The sequence below is a fragment of the Mercenaria mercenaria genome, chromosome 10 (assembly GCF_021730395.1).
Source record: "Mercenaria mercenaria strain notata chromosome 10, MADL_Memer_1, whole genome shotgun sequence".
In the NCBI taxonomy this organism is placed as follows: Eukaryota; Metazoa; Mollusca; class Bivalvia; order Venerida; family Veneridae; genus Mercenaria; species Mercenaria mercenaria.
Window position 1 is genome coordinate 42,350,055 of NC_069370.1, and position 21,873 is coordinate 42,371,927.

At 31.6% G+C, this 21,873-nt stretch overlaps 1 protein-coding gene across 3 annotated transcripts in view; it reads left to right on the forward strand.

Annotated features, from left to right (window-relative positions):
* LOC123561802 (homeobox protein Hox-B4-like) overlaps positions 1-21,873 on the forward strand; it is an 83,020-nt gene that overhangs the window by 44,067 nt on the left and 17,080 nt on the right. For 2 of the 3 annotated variants that reach the window (XM_045354407.2, XM_045354406.2), the window contains exon 4: positions 17,330-17,374. The exons of the other annotated variant lie outside the window; for it this stretch is intronic. In XM_045354407.2, coding sequence (XP_045210342.2) covers positions 17,330-17,374 — 45 coding nt within the window. The remainder of the gene's footprint in view (positions 1-17,329; positions 17,375-21,873) is intronic. 3 annotated transcript variants of the gene reach the window in all.

Here is a 21,873-nt window from a genome sequence, read left to right on the forward strand (position 1 = left end):
TATAAAATATTAATCTATTATCACAGATGCAAGTGTGAGGGAAAGTATAGAAATTAAATGAAAAATACACGTTTTTATGCAGCTGAACTTTAACATTTTCATCCGATACCTTTCCTAGCTCACACAAGAAATTTTGCCAAGTCTTGATGTTTCTATTTTCAGTTTCCTTTTTTCCTTTTGTTCGTAAAAGATTTCTGTCCACTATATACTATCTAAAATAGTATGCTTAATTATTGATTTTGACAGACTTTAGAGTAATAATGTCTTTACTGGAATGCATGTGAGTCGATTGCCTGCCAAAAGTCAATTTTAACTAGGAATCATTTTGAACTTTTTTTTTGCATTGTGCCGGTGAAAACTGGATTAACTTCTTTCCGGACATATAACAGATAAATATCCTAAATTTAATTCTTCACTAGTGTTAAGGGACAGTTTGTTCTTTATAAACATTACTATTTTTGTTTGTTTGTACAAGTAATGCTTAACCCGACATTTCAGTAGTTTGCCTGTGTAATTTAATAATGATACAACATAAATTATTTTCACCTTTTACAATGTTTCAATTTCTTCTTTGTTCTGTTGCAATATTTTGCATGTTAAACTGTGTGAGATCATCTATAATGTCTTTAAATATTGTTATATAATTACAAAGAATCAATTTTAGACATGAAATGACATATCAATATCAAAAAGTTTAAGCCGCTATTAGTCTATATTGTTCTGAAGGTTAATTGCAAAAAAAAAAAACTTTAAAAAAGTTACTGTCATAATATTTTCAGTATTATTTCCTGATAGAAATATTGTTAAGTGTAAATATTTCATAAATTAATAAATGTAACTGTCATTAAAACTACATTTAAATTGTATTGCATTACATTTCGTATTCTTACCTTGAATGAGAAAGCATGTCTGTCAGCGTAAATTAAACTTCTGAAACGCAAGCTTTTCACTCTTGCAACATTTAAGAAAACAGTCCTGAAGAACGGAATAGAGTAATATGAAATATACACATACAGTGGAATCATTGTTGAAAATACTTAAGGATGAAAACGAAAGTAAAAACATGACATTGATTGTATTACTTAGGACAGGCCTATGATAATGTAACAATAAAACATACCTGTTCGATAGGAGCATTTCAGCAGTTAATAACTTTGTCTGCTGTTAATATTTCTCTGTCTGTCTATATGTATGTATGTATGTATGTATGTCTGCCTGTTATGGTGTGCAACACACGTTAAAAACACGAATTACAATTAACATATTTTATGTGTCAAGAAACCACATGCTATCCTGTTATAAAAATATCAACAGAGCAATATCTGTAGGAATACAAAGCTTGTATATTGATAGACTTTTGTCTAATTATCTATTACCTCTTAGTCTAGCAGTAAGCCTAACAAAAAGAGGAAAATCTCATGCACCACCTAAAAAATAACAGCATTATTTCTAAAACAAACATTGACATATAATTACAATAATACAATATACAGTTGAAATGAAACAATACAGTATTAAAAGACAAAATACAACAGAAAGACGGAAAAACCTAAGTTTCGGTATAGCTACGGGTAAAAGTAGCGCAGAAAAAAGAGTATGCATGAAAGTCCCTAAACTAAACACAGTACAAAAGAATTGATTCAATTACTCATTAAAACACGTGACTGCCTTTATTGTTAGCTGGAAAATTAAATAATGTCGTTTTTTCTGCGTTTTACAAGAATTAATTTGAGAAGTGTGCCGTCTGTGAATAGAGTAAATGTTTGATTAAGTACACGCCAACAAAATATATGCCCTATTGAAAGAGAAGATTCATATTGTTTGGATCAATTTAGAGGAAGAACATGTACGATCTCGTATCTTCTTTTTCAGTGTGTCATGTATTTTTGTTGTGTAATTAACAAGACACGTACCATCTGAGCACTGCTTACGGCTTCTTGTATGGGACAAATTTTGTGACGGACACAAACGAATTTGATTATAAAATGATTTAAAGATACAATAGAAATATCACATTCTAAGACAGAAGACTTTTTCAACAAGAAAACCAACAGCAGTGTGTGTGTACATGTAGTAAAACAACATAAAAGGAACACAATGTGGCATCAACATGCTTTTCTTTGTTCGTGGTACATGTAACATAACCTTCAGACTTAAAGTTATATACATGTCGTGTATTAATTCAAGTTGAACAAGGTTTAATTTACACATTTTAATAAAAAAAAGAATCATTTTTGTCTTTCCACTTGTAAACACTTTAGGTTTTTATATATTTTAAAAATAATTTTCCTCTGTTTAAATCTTGTAGATGTTCTTTGACAGTTACATTATGTTTGTTATGTTTAATGTCATTCCGACATAATTTAGGTCGTACTTGCCATTTTTCAGCATTTTTATGGTAAAGGAAAATTTAACCTACCAGTCCAAGAATTATTTCAGGAACGGGCTGGGATCCGACTAGAATCACCTAAGCTAGCTGAACCGTTCAAGGTTCCCAATGCTCAATGGTGAGGGTCAAGTGTTTCGGGGACAGCGGCCGTATCCCCTCTGCGTGGGCGGGTCCTTTGGCAATAACCATATTTGAAGCAAGACACGGTATTTACATGAAATAGAAAAATGTCATACAATTAAACAAGTTAAACAAAGAAAACAGAGAAAAGTTATTCTGGCGAACAAGGCTAAATATCAATACACGATATTGCAAAACATGTAAATGTGTGTGACAAATAGTCTAATAGTAATCTGACCATCAGACTCTAATTGTCAAATCGATTCGATGGTAAAAAATAATAACAAACGACCTGAACAGAGATAAATGTACTTCTATAACAGTCTTTTACGTCACATCATAATATGGAATGGAATAAACATTACACAAGCAAGTCCAATGAATGAGACATAGAGTATTTGTGTTATTGTGCTTGTTAATGACAGATGGAAAGTATGTTTCTTTCATAGTAATCAGATGGATTTATTTATATTTTCGTTCACCACTGGCCTGATTCTCCCTTTAAAGTAGAATCTCGAGATAAACAGGAAAATCACTTTTGACATGCAAACTGAGAGTAGATGAAATAAACGTAGAACACTCCGTAGCGAATCTTCACACTTTGAAGCTATGTCCTGGTGCTTCTTATTTGTTTAACACAGTCACAAATCGAATTTCAAAATCTATAAAATGTCGAGACAGAGTTTCATAGATTAATGACATAATCGAAGGTAATTTAAACTTTTGAAATGCTTCAATGCATGCACGGAAAATCAAAACGGCACCTTTATTTCCGGTAGTATTGACCTTAGCTGAAAGTTTACATTCAGTTAAACATTAAATCCAAGTTATCATTAAATGGCTATTACTGTGACTAATGTTTTGCGAAATAGGAAAAGTTATTAAACCAAAATGTAGCAGAACAAGGGGGTGCTATAGGTAATGCAGTTGTAATAGAATGAGAACACTATCTGGAGCTGATCAAAGTTAATAATAAAAAGGCTCGGTACGGCACTGTGATGCAGTACTGATGTAGAGACTTGTGCAAAAGATTTAGTGGAGAAGTTCACTGTCTATTCAAATTCTATACTAACTGTAGTAAATCCATCATTTGAACGAAACAGATTTAAACAAATTGAAATGGAATGGCGCGCACATATATTCAAATTTACATTTCAATACGTCAAAACAAAGTTGGGAAGTAACTTTACAAAATGATTTATGCTTTATTGTTTCCTAACGTAAGTAATTGAAAATTATTATCATATGATAAAACAATTTTGTTATCGATGAAAATGCTTTGATGTTTAATTTTTTACATTGTTAAAATGGATTATAATTTCTGACAGATGTAATGTGTTAAATATATAATACCTTCTGTGCCCCACAATCAAGAAATAAATTAGGCCATTATTTCTTACTATTTGTAGATATTTGGAATATTTTCTGTTAAAAATAAAGGTATAAATACATTTAGGTTGAACATTGTTAAAAGGTACATGTGTTTTTGCGTTACACAGTATGTGCTTATATGTGGGTAAAATGTATTTTATTGCATTACATGTTTGTTATTCCACAGACAAAGATTCGGTAAAAAAGGTGTTAAATGTACAGATATATTTATTTCGTTAAAAATGAACACAGTATGCTAGTAAAAACATGAGGCAGATATAGAGATAGGCAAGCATGAAGATAATACCATGAATATACACACCAATACAAAGGCTAACATAAAAAAAAAGTAATAGGTGACTTTTTCCATATTTCCATTATGATCCTTGATATTAGTGGCATGACAGAGAGACACTTGAATGTTATCACATTATGAATTATCACAGAAACAGCATATCATATTTAATATTAAATTGCTTTCTTGGGGCACAAAATACTGTTCTAAATTGCAATAGTATATTCGAGCAGAGGATTAAAATATTGCTGCTAAAACAAACTTACTCATCATGTAGTAAGCTCAAGTAATAAATTCTTAAAATGAGAAAAGTGCAAAAATGCAGTTATCGTAGGAGATTGTATTTACCTTCTTATGTGAGGTTATATTTTACAGACTTGTCACTATGGTAGGTGCTTCTAATGTAAGTTTCCTTTATCATTAGAATCGTTTTTAGGAATTATCCTTGATTTTGGCTCATTTTTAGAAACTACACTGAATTAAAACATTCATTGGCTTTTCTTACGGTGACACTCGTGCAAATTAGATCTTGACAATTTAGGTCACTAAGTCGAAACAGAGTAATAAAAGATATAAGCATCTGAAGCAGTGAACATTTTCTGATATTTTTAACTTAACACTTCATATTTATGATACGTATATCTATGTATGCTTTCAAAATAAGTAATTATATTTAAAAAGAAAATAGGATACAAGACGGGAGACAGAGGAAAGCAATAGTTTTCTTGTTATCAGTATACTTATCCTAACTTTATTATCAGTGCATTGTTAACTACATTGAAGTCTTTATTCAACTAGTTTATCAAATTAACTTTTACCAATGAATAGAGATATATTCACATTAGAGATACCAGTTCAAGAATATTATAAGTTTAAAATAATATTATTTGATACAAGATTCTTTGCCATTATGTTATTTCATTCTAATTAGTTTAGTGTACTAACATGTTATGTTTCACAACACACTTCAAGAAATTGCTTTCAGTATTTTTACAAGACATATATTCATGATTTATCTATAAAAATGTCAGCCAGTTAAAGGAAACAGATCGAATTTAGTTTTGCTACGACTGTATATGAAATCGCGAAAATATGTGATAAATTGTTTGATCAATAATCTAACATGAAACTTTATATTATCTTACCTTGTACATAACAAATAAGAATAACATTTAAAAAGAAAAGTGAATTATGACATTTTAGCAGTTTTCAAGAAGTCAAGACGACTGTCATGAGACCTTAGTAAATATTTTTTAATAAATATTTTGGAGCAGAAATAAAAGGAATACCTGTACCTGTTCCACTTCTTGCTAATTGCACTAGAAATAACAACTTCCTGTTAAGAAAACTGGGCAATTACAAAAAGTTGGAAATGATTCTTTGGCATTATTTCAAGCTGATCACCATTTGCCATTTACCTTAGTATTTTTTTGTTTGCATATATAATTTATACCATTCGCTATTTATCTCTTTGTAATTGTAACAACGGGCGCAATGCCGTTAGTTCAGTTTATACTGTAAAATAAACATCACAACCAAAATCGTTTAAGGAGAAATGGGACAGTTGCTTATATGTATATAGGCAAACATTTTCCTACGGGCAGAATTTCTTTAAACTTTGTGTACTGACTGAGAATCAAGTTTAAAATGGAAATATGTATTAAAAATCATAGGTACCCGGGCTTGATCTTGAGTTATCTGCCCTTGAAAATCAGAAAATACAAAAAAATCCAATTTTCAAGGGCAGATAATTCAAGATCAGAGCAAGAGAACTGTGTAGTTTAAATTTTATTTCTGTTTCAGACTTCATTTGCAGTCAGTATACAAAGTCTAAAGAAATTTGGTCCATGGGAAAGACTAGGAATTTCCGGTATCATTTTGTCATGTTCATAGTTAAAGACATTTGCAACAGTCCCTATATTGACATGGGGCAAAAATTTTCTTACAGAAGGAATTTCTTCTTTAAACTTTTTACTGACTGAGAATCAAATCAAAAACAGAAATATGAAATAAAACAAACCATAGGAACCCAGCCTTGGTCATGAATTATCAGCCCTTGAAAGTCGGAAAATACTGAAAAAAATCTACTTTCAAGCGCAGATAATTCAAGATCAAGCCTTGGTACCTATGATTTTTGATACATATTTCTGTTTTAAACTTGTTTCCCAGTCAGTACACAAAGTTTAAAGAAATTCTGTCCGTAGGAAAATTTTTGCCCTATATACATATAGGCAACTGTGGCATTTCCCCTTAAACAATATATGAGCCGTGCCATGGGAAAACCAACATAGTGGGTGTGCGACCAGCATGGATCCAGACCAGCCTGCGCATCCGCGCAGTCTGGTCAGGCTCCATGCTGTTCGCTTTTAAAGCCTATTGGAATTGGAGAAACTGTTAGCGAACAGCATGGATCCTGACCAGACTGCGCGGATGCGCAGGCTGGTCTGGATCCATGCTGGTCGCACACCTACTATGTTGGTTTTCCCATGGCACGGCTCATATCATTTCTTCTGATATTTATATCTTCCCTAGATTCCGAGACAACCCGACATTACAAGATCGTATTTTTGTGACTTACAGAACATACTGTAACTCTGTCACAGTTATGTGACTTACAGAACATACTGTAACTCTGTCACAGTTATGTGACTTACAGAACATACTGTAACTCTGTCACAGTTATGTTACACTGTGACTCTTTTTCTCGTAAGACCAATGAACAGCTGGGCTAATTGCTGATAACGTCTATCATTCCACTCGTCTCGTAAAGTCTTCTTCGAATAACTTAGCACAACTTTTTTTATGATAATGAGGTAAACATTCAACAATATAATTTCAAGATCAATCTATCATTTAGCCATATTTGTAAATGGTAATGGTAAACAAGCTAAACATTTAGACAAAAAAATAGTAGGCTTTGTATCTTGGAGCAATAGCTATTTAAGGTAAAGGGAGACATTGAGATACAAGATTTAGTAGGCTGTGTATCTTTTAGCCATATCTATTTCAATTAAAGAAAAACATTGTGATCATAGATATAGAAGACTGTGCATCTTTTAGCAATATCCATTTAATTAAGCCAAAGGAAAGATTTAGTCGGCTATTCAGCCATATCTATTTCAGGTAAAGGGAAGTATTGAGATAAATAATTTAGTTTGCATCTTTCAATCATGTCTATTTAAGGTAAAGGAAACGTTGAGATAAAAGATTTAGTAGGCTATGCATCTTTCAGTCATATCTTTTTAGGGTAAAAGAAAAGATTGAGATAAAAGATTTAGAAAGCTTTGCATCTTCGTGCCATATCTATATAAGGTAAAGGAAGAAAATTGAGATAAAATATTTAGTGGGCTATGTATCTATCTTTAAGACATATCTTTTTAAGGTAATTTATTTATTTTATTTTGGTTTTACGGCGCACCAACACAGTATAGGTTATATGGCGCCAAACAGGACTACACATTTTGGTTTCATATCTCATTTACATCGAAATAAAAACATGAGGTATGGAGTCAAAATTTGCACACCTGCTGGAATCACAGAGTTACAGCAAAACCAAGTGTTAAGACCCTATTAGTGGCCTCTTACGATTATGCAATGGTAACAAGTGGTTTAATAAAAAACAAAGAAAAGAGATAAAAATTAGAAAGCTTGCATTTTCAGCCATGATCTAATTTAAGGCAAACGAAAACATTGAGATAAAAGATTTAGTTGGCATTGTATCTTTTAGCCATATCTATTTAAGACAAAGAAATGCATTGAGATAAAAGATTTAATTGGCAATGCATTTTTCAGTCAAATCTATTTAAGGCAAAGGAAAACATTTAGGGTTATGTATCTTTCAGTCTAATTTGTTAAAGGTAAATGAAAACATTGAACGTTAAAGCTTAGTAGGAAGTAAACTTTGTATCTGTGTTCTTTTTTCTTTTTATTCATAATGAGCTATTTTTTCCAGCGACCATAAGATGTGCAAAGCGAAATTATCAATTATTTTTTATTCAAGGTCGGGTATATACAATAAGATATGCAAGAAAAGAGTTACGATTCCTAGCCCTCTTCAGTTTTAAAGCTATATTATTCAAGAAAAGTCGCCCAAACCAAACGTTTTACCAAGAAATGTTAATTTTAAAGTGTGAAACGGCGATTAAAATTTTGACAAAAAAGACATGCTAGATTTATGGTTAGTGTTCAAAAATATGTTCTTCGACGTTCAAGAGTAGTAATATCTTTGATATTTCTTCTATGAAGTAGCCAGACATACTACTATGTTACATTTTTATTTTATCATCCACTGACAAGGGGGCGGGGGTGGGGGGAGGGTGTGGGCATAGGATTTACCCAAGTATTCGGAAATTTTCAAAAGTTGATAACAACATGTAAAAATACCTTGCTTTTATTTAACTGAAAGAAGGGTCACAGAAAGCTTTAACGTCTTAAAGTGACAGTTACAAAAATCGTTTCAACATAACCTCAGACAGACAATTTTCGACTTTGAATCTGGCAAAGGAAGCCTACCAACACGAAACATTCACTGTCATGCAAAAACTGATAATTAAATAATTCTTGAAAAGCAAAAGAAATTTTAAGATATAGGACTCTTTTGAAAAGAATTTTGAATTGAAGAGCTTTTCAACATCAAATGGCAAAAATGTCTATACCTTTGGTGATTCGGTAATGGTTAATGTAATACGTGAAATAAGTAAACTTTTTATGTTTTATGTTACCTTTTTCATTAGATTAGACATCAGTGTGAAACAAGCATGTTTTGCGTACTGTTATTAATTAAATTTTATGAAATTTTCAATTTCCTATGTACGTCCTAATGCAAAAATGCTTTAAGTCATTTCTTTTATCTATATGCACTTTGACCACTTAACCCATAGAGAAATAAGCAAAATCGGTCCTTAATATACCCCGTGAGACATGACTGAAATAAGTTTACAATGTATATGGTAATAGTTGTGTACCAAAACGCCACATTAACAAAATAATTTGAGATAATTTTGTTTTTATCACAGATTTGTGAACATGCTCATTTTACATTCATGACCTTAGAGGTGGCATCCAGTGGCGTTATTTATTCACGACGAAAGGCAAAGCATACATATTATGTACATTAAAATCTGATTCCTGCTGGCTTTTGAAATGATTTGGTATATTCTTACCGAATGATCTAGGACATGTCACCATATTATAGTTTATTTATTTAAACATTGGCAACATTTTTTCTCATTTTTAGAATATGTCTCAATCCTAGTTATGAAAAGCGAAGTTAAATCTTATGCGTGAAGTAAAAATGATTTTTCGTTCAGGATAGCGGTTATTATTAGTAGTATAAAGGAAAAGTGGATTTTCAAATGTTCTCGTCTATAATAATAATGATATATTCAGGAAAATCTACTGTATATATTCTCCATGTCTAAAAATGGGTAATCCGTTGTAACACTATCTGTATCTAACATTAACATGTGTTGTTAAAAATACATAAACTTGAGGAAATCTTAAGTCCATTTCTTTATCTTATATGAAACAAGGGTGCATTATGAAGTGATGCCCATAGTATCAAGTTCTGTAGGCTTTATTTATTTACATTTAATAACGTGTGAGGATCAGTATGCATTTCAAGTGTTTAAATTGCATCAGGAAGTAGTGTATATTATATAAAGTGTTTACAACCCCACTCATTTCAGTGAAAATTCGTGGAAATCTTGTTCCAAATGTGACTCAAAATTTGTAATAAAGGTGGTTAATCACATTTTGGTCAAGTAAACTTTAACATCTGATCATGTACCCCTAAGCGCTAAATACAAGTTAGATTTTCACACAGTTGTCTTTTAAAATTTGACTTTCTTATCCTAGTTGCCTAACCAGGCTACAGTTATCTCATGCAAAACATGCAGCTATAGCCACGTGACGATAAAAGACATCGTAAATTGGTTTTGACTAAAATAAGTATAAATTTGATAAACATAATTTGCCTAAGGAATGATATACATATAAGACTTATTATTTCTTACTTGCTACCAGTTGCACTGACAATTATATATTTAACTAAATGCATTAGAAATGCAAGTTTGGAAAATTACGATAACCTCCCTTTGCCTATCTTAGTTGTTGCGCAACCAAGATAGACTGGAAAATTAAATTAGTGCAGAAGCTGCACCAGTTTCAAAATCTGTATTTCGATTCATATTGTCGAAATATCCGGATATCTATCAATTGCAAATATGTAAAACTAGAAAATGCATCAAAATAAAAAGAAATCCTCAGCTTTTTTAAATACTTTCATATTGAAGGGAGCTTATTTGATTTTTTTTTATAAAGACCAATGAAACAAATGTATCTCTAAAAGGGATGTAACTTTATGTAATAGGTATTTTCATTCCTTAAATAAAACTCTTAACAGAATATACAAAAAGTGAAAAGTGTCCTTTAATCTAACTTTGATATGATTGACCACCTTTAAACATTTCGATGTAACAGTGTCATTCGGACAAGAGCGTTACTATATGCTAACACAGTATAAAATAGTGAGTAAAAGGTGTTCTATACATTAAACAAAATACTGTCAACCTATGCCTATATGCACATATCACACAACGTTCTGTCAACCTACATCTATATGAAAGTACGACACAACATATTGTCCGCCTGTACCTACACGCAAAAACGACACAAAATACTGTCAAAATATACCTGTATGTATATACGACACAACGTACTGTCAACCTTTACCTATACACATATAGGACACAACGTATTGTCAACCTATATACCTATACGGCACGGGAGACAATCAAAATCCCCTTGATCAATATCCCCTTCACTGAAAAATGACAGGGTGTTACAAAATCCCCTTCATACTTTTGCAGGGGGTATCATAATCCCCTCTGTGATTTTTACTTATTTCATCAAGTTCAAGTACAACTATATACAACTTAAAAGTCTACTGCACAAAGCACGTAAATACAATGCCTTTAGCAAACATAATATAATTTGGAGCACTGATATCTATATATCTATAATGTTAATCACAGAGGGGATTATGATAACCCCTGCAATTGTGTGAAGGGGATTTTGTAACACCCAGTCATTTTTCAGTGAAGGGGATTTTGATATACACAACATACTGCCAGCCTGTATATGCTTATGCACTGAAACAATCAGCCTTAACCTGTATGCATATGCGACTCAACATATACCTTGATAGAGATAACTCGGTTTGATTGAGCCTTCTCACGAGATGTAATGCAATATACAATATCTCTCATGCCAGCGTGCGCGGAACTCGATCATACAGAAACATTAAATGGAGTCCATGATCCAAAAGCACCAGAAAAAAAACTAACAACACCTAGTCCAATACTTGTTAAAACGTTAGAAATCATTTTTACACGTCATGCACATAAAAGCGTCATGTATCCTGCATCGTGCAATTACAGTACACTACATGCTAAAAGGCCTTAAAATGAGTCAACAGTTGGGGTAATTACTGTATAGGTAGCTTGGTCAGAGTACATGGTAACATGTACTTAATTTAACAATATCATAGCTTGGTGACATCAAATATTCCCTTAAACAAACACACAGCAACTGCTTATAAAAACTGGTTTTATATCACACGTAACATTTCTTAGCTAATGTGCCCATCATTCCACAGCCGAAATTTGAAATAGGTAAATAATATATACATTAAATACATACAACACACTATCATTTTTCATTACAGCAAGGAAGATGCAAGGTCACCGTCCATATGAATAAAACAGAAATTTATTCTTCATGTACATCAAAGTTAAACTGTTAATTTTACATACCGACTTTTTCGGCTTCTATTTGGACCCTTGACTTTTATGAAAACTATCATCATAAAGCAAATTGGTTGAAGATATTTCTTTTCGTACTGTCAACTGCTTCCTAATTAAAACTTCATTTGAGCTGCAGCAAAAATAAACAAATTCCATTAAATCAATGGTTACTCATTAAAACTCTTAAATTTATAGCTAAGAGTACGAAACGTTTATGGCATTTTTATGACGTTTAAAACGATTATAAGAAATTGTTCGACAAAAAATGAAGAAAGACAGAAACTAGGGATAAGTGAAAAATGAACTATGTATGAATATTTCACACTACTCCGTTTTTGCTTTTTTGGCGCCTTTGCATCCATAAATCATTTTTATGGGGCATATCGCTATACGAAAGGCCTAGGCAAATGTTCGCCTTGACGTTTTTATTACCCTAGGTCCAATATACACTGTCAGAGTTGAAATAAAAATTCTATCTTAATTTTCTCTGCCGTGAAAACTTTTTTTTTCAAATTAATAATGTAAAATTTAGAGGTAAATGAATCAAAGAAGTTATTACGGCAAAATTTAAATACATTAACGTTGATATTTAGGAATAGTATCTCGGAAGAAGAAGTTAGGCAACGCAGTTGCAATCTTTAAAAGTTCAGATGTAAATCTAGAGATATCGGATAATTTTATGGAGAGTAACAGCACATTAATAGTGATATATGACTTATTATCTCATTTCGTATGCATATCGATTTTTCAGAAACTCGATATTAAACTATGTCGGCAAACATCAAAGGAAGTGCAGTAACCAATCTAAAAGCGATATACTAATGGATATGATCGTAAGAGTGATATAAACTTTGGATAATACTTATCATTCATCTTGCTTTCATTGTTTACACTTCTACACGATTAAATAAATGGTCCTATAAAACTTGATATGATATCATATGACTGAATCTTAAATGGAGCATTGAAAAGATACCTGAAAAATGGTATTTACATAACCATTTCTACAAAAGTAAATGTGCAATTATTAACAGTTTTGCACTTTTTATGGTGTCCATAACAAATGGCGTTTATTAATTGGTCTATGAATTACGATGCAAATAAAAGTAATACATCATTCTAGTACGAGGGTACCTGAGCATTAGAAAAAAAACATAGGTTTCGTTTCCAGTGGATTGATTTAAACAACACAATGTACAAACCTGATTTCTGTGTCACAAAAGTAATATCAAGTGCACGTAATAGTATTTTGTTTTAAATTACGAAAGTTCAGGTAAAATGAAAACTTTTAAGGTGAATCCTAATTTATTCAGGCGCTTGAGGGCAGCCACAGGGGTTCGGAGTCAGCGACCTTAACCACTCGGTCTCGGATGCCCTCAGACATACACTTTAGAAACAACTGTATATTTTTCTTCTGTTAAGGCTTTTCAAATCTAAAGATTGATATATCTAAATGAAAAACACTTTTTTTGAATATGGATGAATTTATTGCCGTGGACATGTCGAAATACGCTATCGCTTCCCTTTTGAACGTACACTTTGTATATCTAAAGCCAGCAGTTGCTAATTAATTTTCACGTTTCCAAATTAACAGCTATGCGGTTGCAGTAAATGGGATTGATTTTAAGAAGAAGAAGTCTTGAAATGTGGTTTATTTAACTATAACATTTATAGCAAACACACACGTGTACTTTAAAGAAAAGCTGTGACATTTTTGAGGTAAATTGGTTAAATCAGACTACAGATTAGTATCAGCGTGAGGTCATAGTTTCATTTAAAAGTACATTGCACCCAAATATGATTGTTCCAGGAGATTCACAATCTTTTTACTAAAAAAATGGAATCTTCTGAGTAATTTTCACGTTAACTAAGATGACATTACTTTGTATATTTTGGTTCATAAACATTTCGTAGTTCCACTAAAAGATTATCTTCCATGTATTCTAACAATTAAATTATGTACTATAGAATTATTGCAAATGTGTTATATTAAATTTCAGTTTATCATTCTGAAGTATTCTGTTCATCAAAAAGTAGATATCTGCAATATGATTCTAATGTAAATTAATTCATACATGTTGAAAATTTCCCGAAAGTTTAATGTGACATGCTATGGTGTAAAACGTAAATACATAACAATCAGTAAATATCGTGTAATGTTGTATATGCTGTCATTCAAATACATGCAATCATGCTAATGTATACATCCATTTCAATGCATGGAACGTGAGATATACAACCACAGATCGAATAAAAGACATTCTTTACTTTATAAAGACACACTCAAAGCCAATTATTGATTAATAACTTATTGAAATTAAGAAGAACTTCAAAGTAAATACGTTTCATGTCCCTTTCATTACTAACAAGGACGTTTGAGATTTTATCACTTGACCTGTCACAAGTTAGCATTGTAATGTGTAGATAATATTAATGGCATTATACATCATACAAAAGTTTTCCACCCCATTACGCTACAGATGGCGAAAATATAAATGTCTGGACTTCAAATTATAGTTAATATAATGGTTTTAAATTGTTGTAGGGTTTTAAAGGCCAAGACATTTGATTAACGGCTGTAATGTTAAGTATAAGACGTGCTTCATGTTTATGGCACTTTGGGAATGTAATATTAACACCTTTCGAGGGGACGTTCGAAAAACTAAAAGTGAAATATTCAGAACATGTCAAACTAACTTCCTGAAATTACTTATTAATGTTCAGCTCTGACAATGCATATTTATGCTTATGAAAATAACAACTGTTAAGTCAAAAGCAATATTTTACTCCATCCTGACCGTCTATCCTCATTTGTAAAAAAAGATAGATTTCAGTTTTATTGTTTTAAATGTACTACTAATAGGAAAATACGCTGTAGATAAGGAATACATGTATGAAATCTTTCTAATAAAATATTTTTTTCATTTCTGGAGCTAATTATGGAACCAAGTTTAGTATTCTACATTTGCATATTGTCATAATGATGTTACATAATAATGGCACAGGTATACATGGAGGCTATATTGATTTGGATAAGGCTTTGTACACAATTGTAACGGTAAGAGTCATGATTAACTGGCTTATATTTCAAGCGCTGATATACGTACTAACAAGTAATGCATCTTTCCATTCCAACTCTATAATATATTATGTTCAACTTCTTTTAATACGGATATATTGTCGGACCGTTCATGACGTTTATTCTAATGCTCTGCTGTCTGTAGTCATTGCGTACAATTGGTTCGTTGGTTCTCGTTTTATGTATATATTATTCGAGTATTTTGTGGTTTACATATCATCCTTTCATTACCATTGCATGTGTTTGGGATGCACCTGGGCGTGGATAACTTTGCTTGACACTGTCGTGTAACTTTGGAACATAGTTAGGATTAAGAATGAGGTTAAGTTTATAAATTTTACCATGGTATTTTGGCAACTGACCCACTTACTGTTCCCCTTTTTGTTTGTTTTGTCCTTGTTGGTTGTTGTTTTGTAAGACTTTGTCTATGAATTTTTGTATGCATGCCCAACAGGGTATTGTTTTAAGGGTGTTGCGTTACAGAATGTCGCTGTTCCAATAAACTCTTAGTACTTCCTTGCATAGTGTAACTTATCACGATAAATTGTTTTAGAAAGGTTTACCTTTTATGTTAAATAATAGATGAAACAGAAGACGTAATCGTATAATGCCATCTAACTGAGTCTTTGTACAATATTTAAGGACTTTGTTACACATACCCCAAGTTCCTCTGGTTTTCTAGTTTACAGCATGGTGCTGTTGTCCCTGTTCTTAGATATCTATCTCTTCAAAACCTGTCTCTTACATAATGATCGCATTACGTTGCAGCTCCTGTCTCTGTAACAGCCATCGCACTACGTTGTAACTCCTGCCACTACAATAGCCATCGCACTACGTTGCAATTCATTCCACTACAATAGCCATCGCACTACGTTGCAACTCCTTCCAGTACAATAGCCATCGCACTACGTTGCAACATTTATAACCTTGTACTTTTGACTTAACACTCTATAAAGTAAATGTTTGGAAGAATAGTGGAATATCTAACAAATGAAAAATAAGATATTAAACATTATCTTTTTTACATTGATTAACTAGACTTTCCTTCTCTCATTACATTTCTTCAAACTGAAAATAACTCCCCCGCCAACACACATAACAACACACGCTTTAGACAGAATTTAGCATGTCAATAACACCTTAAACACAATCATTTTCAACACAAATTATAAATATTCGTGTAACAACAAACCTAAAATTGAGAGGTTGGCTGCATCGATATAATGATATTCTTATCCAAAAATAAACTGAAATAGTGCTGATTGGGATAGAATTCCGACGGTATTTTCATTACAAGCAAATGTATATTTAATGAATATTAAACCACATCTTTCATTTATCCGTTAATTGTTCTATAACTGATATCATTTTAACCTGCATCTTTTTTTTAAAGTGATAAATTGCAGCAATACAATTGTATCAATGCGTAATTAAAGACACCAATGTAAAACTGATAAATGATCAACAATAAATCAAGTAAAAGATGATGAATTACATCTATACCTAAACGATAACAAAATCCCCTAGTGTTAATAAATTGAATTAATTTATTTCTGATTTAATAAAATGATTAAAAGCGCGTTTAATGAAGTCAATAGCTTATGCTTTGTATTTCAGTATTGTATTTTTATGTGTTGGGCTTTAAACTGTTGCTTGTTTGCCCTGGCGAGAAACTCGTGTTGAGAGGAGCATTATTCAGGCGATGCCTCGCAGTGGTTTCTATTTAATAAATATTTAATTTGAACGTTTTGGCATTTTATCAAAACATCATTTATATAAAATTTATGTACTGGAATATATATTTCTGCACTTAACATGTATATTCAGACTTACTTCATTTTACAATAAGTCTTGTAACATCCTTATCTGTAGCAAATATGAAAGGGAAATGAACTGTCGCGCATACTTTTGGTCACATTTAATATGAAAAAAAACACACACACACACACACACACACACACACACAAAAAAAAAAAAACACTAAAAAGTAAAACGGAATTCTGCATTGGTAATTGTCAAGAAAACAGCAACATCAACAAAGGCAATATGTTTAATCCAAAAATGTGTAAAGGATTGTTTACTAAGAAATATCCGACCACGAAAAGGCTTTCATATAACCAATATACAAACGCAAAAAGTATTTGTATTGAGGCAAATAAACAATATTTAGTGTTGCTCTAAATGTTTATGTATATATTTTATTTGTCACTGCTTGCATGAACAATGTACTTTATTGTATAGTAGCAAATTATTTTTGTTCCTTTATACAGGCAAAAAGGCTGAGAGTTTTTCAAGAGGAATGGACAATGACGAGGGTAAATATTTCATTTGTTTTCATATTGGTTTACTCTATCACAGATGTAATAGTTTTATTTCTTTATCTTGCAATGCTGATTTGTACGTTATTGTTTATGTCTTGTATATATCTATATCAGACGTCTGAACACATATTTACATATTTGCATAATGACCATGATTTCAATGTTCACTGGATTTATTTATGACACGTATTCACCAATGTATTTGGTCTCAAATAACAACATAGACTTTAAAAATGTTAAACTTTTCTCTTAACATTGATTTCGAACATAAATGTTTTAACTAGTCATTACAACGACATAGCTCGTTTTGATGATTCATATTTTCATGGGGGTCACATAATGCGTTTAAGTGCATGTTCTCGAGTGTTTTTTCATTTATTTTGGAATATACTTCAGAGACCATTACTTTTCCTTGTATATGAAAATGAATCTGATTGATAAGTAGGAAATACTTTTTACAGATTTTATTAACTATCACAACAGCAATTTTTGAGTGCCATGTGGCGGCCGTAAAAAGTCTCCCCGTACATGGATTCGGTGTTGATTCAGTATTTATGTAAGCCGGTGTAAGGGTGCGTGAGAGATGTTGCACTTTCCATTACCTCATGAACATATTCAATCAAACCGAGTCTGCTATTATTTTGGTTGATTGTATTCTATACTTCCAAAGGATCTTTTTACAGATTTTATTTTCTAAAAATGTTACTTTCTGTGCTTAGAAATAAATATATTGCGCTGTTTAACAAGTTGCTTTCTACAGAAGTGATTGTGTTTGGAAATATATAATTTTCCCTTTATAACAAAAGCATTTCCACAGAGATTATTATGTTTGATAGATAAATGTCCTTTATTAAAAATAGACATTCTGCAGAAGCTATTGTGCTTGTAGGTATGTAGTTAACCCTGTTTGACAAAAACTTTTTGCAGATGTTATTTTGCTTTGAAGTAAATTATATTTCTTTATTTAACGGAAAAAAAACTTTTTTCAAAGGTTATTGCGTTGGAAATAAATATTTTGCCCTGTTTAATGAAAGTCTTTCTGAATTGCTTATCATACTTAGAAATAAATATTTTATCCTATAAAAATACTTTTTGCAGAAGTTATAGTGCTTGGAAGTTCATATATTGCTCTATTTGATAAAAAAAACTTCTACATATTTTACTAGGCATGGAAATAAATAGTATGCCCTGTTTAATATAGTACTTATTACAAAGGTAAATATGTTTGGTAATAAATATTTTACCCTGTATAACAAAAGACTTTTACATAGGTTACTGTGCTTGGAAACAACTAGTTTGCCCTGTGTAAGAAAAGACTACTATAAACGATATTGTATTTGGAAATAAATTTTTAGCCCAGTTTAACTAAATACTTATACGGAGGTTAATGTCTTTGGAATGATACTTCCGCTTAAAAGAATACTGAACTCCCTGTTCACTTTTTATTATATATCTAAGTGAAAGAAGAAATGTCAAAAGGTACTAAATTACTAATATATTTCAAACAATATCATTTTTCATTACCGAGAACGGCAGACATATAACAAAAAAACTTGACACAAAATACGTTTTACAAATATGCTTTTTCATAGACTTTATTGATGTTCTTAAAGGTCCAATACTTAGGAAAGTGAACATTTTAATTTCTTTTAAAAAGCACATAAACTATTTCATTTTATTGGAAAATGAAAGTTGGTATGTAGAAATTCGAAATAAATCGCAGTATATGTACAATTATTTTTCTATAAAGTATGAAGAAAGTTAAAAAGACCTGGGGGGTCATTCTGTCGATTCATTGAAATTTCAACATAATACACATACATTTCTTTGAGTTCCAAAGACCTTCTGTAAATTTTGACCTGCCAATCTTCATTATTTAGTGTCTTGCAGAAGTCTATGCACTGGCTATGAAAAAAATTGCCAACTCACTTTCCCTTAGTAATGGACCTTTAATGCAAAAGTCCGTGGACAGTTGACATTTATGTTACACAAAAAACTTTTTATTTCCAAAACCACAACTCTTCTTCTTGTTTTGAACGCATTCACATAATTATATTTTATCAAGAACACTGCTCTATGCTCTATGTAGAAGTACATTTAAAAGGAGGTAACGCAGAACTTTGCATGATCCTAAAATGTAAACTAGATTAAAAACTTGAATATTTGATATTTGGAAGTTAAAACTTTAAACGCAGAACAAAGTTCAATACAGACTCGAGCTATTGTGTTCATTTCCGGCTCATTCTTTAGTATTTGATCTGTTTGCGTCATCATAATTGAGCCGCACCATGAGAAAACCAACATAGTGCATTTTCGACCAGCATGGATCCAGACCAGCCTGCGGATCCCCGCAGTCTGATCAGGATCCATGCTGTTCGCTTTCAAAGCCTATTGCAATTAGAGAAACCGTAAGCGAACAGCATGGATCCTGATCAGACTGCGGGGATCCGCAGGCTGGTCTAGATCCATGCTGGTCGCAAATGCACTATGTTGGTTTTCTCATGAAGCGGCTCAATTATTTTCTTTGCCTTCTCTTTTCAAGACTATTTTAAAACTATCAATTAATTAGCATACGTTCGTTGCATAATTTTAATTATTCAAACGTTTTACAACATTCAAATTGCGTTGAATTGAAAATGATGCATTTACATTGTATATATAGCCTAATATAGGTTTACACAGTCTATATGTAATATAATACATAATATGCACGTGACTTTTTTTATTCCATTAAAGCGACTCGTCTGCACATTTTAGGCGAATTTTTATTTCTCCAAAACTTCAAGAAAAAGTGAATGCGGTGAAAGTGACCAGTGATACAAACTTATTTCCATATGAATTCTGCAAGATGCCCAAATAAATTAGCAAAAATATTAACAAAAGAGAGGAAACCGGGGCACAATTATTGAAATAATGGAGTAAATGAACATTCGTTTTTACAAGTATCTTACACTTATATTCAATCGTTCTATCACTTTTCTGTGTCATATGCACATTCAAACCAAATTTGGTGGAAATGAACGTGCTGAAGAGTTCTCAACAACTGTTGAAGAGTAGCTTTAAAATCTAAATATAGACAATATAGTTTCTTTCTGTTTCTTTTTTAACTTCTAATACGAAAATAAATTTTAATATGCTAGAAATGACGTTCTGTACTGCAATTTGTTGCAATCTCTTAACCTTTGCCTAATAACTTCCTGCTTTAGAACTGTTAAAAAAATTATATTGCGACGTGTAAGTGTTTGCGAAGGCCTTTGTGCGAATTGAAAATATTCGCAAAGTTTAGTAAAACGTGAATTGGTTTCCGACACATGCCTAAAACATTCTATCAATAAGTGGTAATAGTCAGCAGACTTATAAATTCTGGAGTCAGTTTTTTTTGTATAGTAAAACATTGTAAACTTGGAAACTGAATTCTGAATTCTGCAATGCTTTGAATATTGGTGAAGCAGGTGTTCATTGAAAAAAAGCAATAATAATATTATAATTTTTATTTTTATTATTATTATCATTAATATTACTATTATATTTATTATTATTATTATTATTATTATTATTATTATTACCATTATAATCATGACAGCTTATCTTTTATCATTTTATTCATAGGTGTAAGTTGATTTATGATGTCATTTTGAACAACTGCAGTTTGCTTTGTGTTCAGCGCAAATCTGATTATATCTATTTGTTCATTTAAGCTTTTTTCAATCAAATAAATAACTATAAAGATCAGATACATTAATAATTTCCCAGAGGGTCGATTGCGGATGACACATTACTGCATCTTGCCCAGTTTTTTTTAAATATTGTATTATTTTTATATTACTCCTTTTATCTGATTGATTCGATATAAAGTTTAAAATATATATTTCATTCAATTTTAAAAATATATATGAACAACATTTAATATTTTATGATGCATTTGTTCTTAGCTTCTCGCCCCCAGATTTTGCGATATTTTTCAACATTTCCACATTGGCATAAAATGTATATATGACATTGGAAAATGGTAAATTGAGCAAAAATAATCATAGGTTATTAGCTTTGTATCGGGAAATATGCACGAGTTCTCAGCGGAAATATTGCGCGACTTTAGGAACGAAATATTCTTCCGCTGAAGAACGAGTGCATATTTCCCGATGCAAAGATAATAACCTTTTTATTACATACACATCTACACGTATAAATATAATGTAAATATCATAAATTTATTCAATAGCCTGAATAGGATTGACAATACTGAACTAAATAAAAAAATAGTGCAAGAACAAACACTGAATTACGTTACGCACTCGATATGAAATTCAGGCGTCAGTGTATGGGAAAATATTGACGTTTCCGGTACCAGTGTAACTTAACGGGGAATAGAAACGTGTATGTTAGTTATTGGTAAAAACACGTGTTAGTTACTGGTAAAAACACTGGAAGAGTATTGATTTTCCCCTTTTATTTCAAAAACGTTGCAACGGTTTACTTCCTTCTGCACAATATTT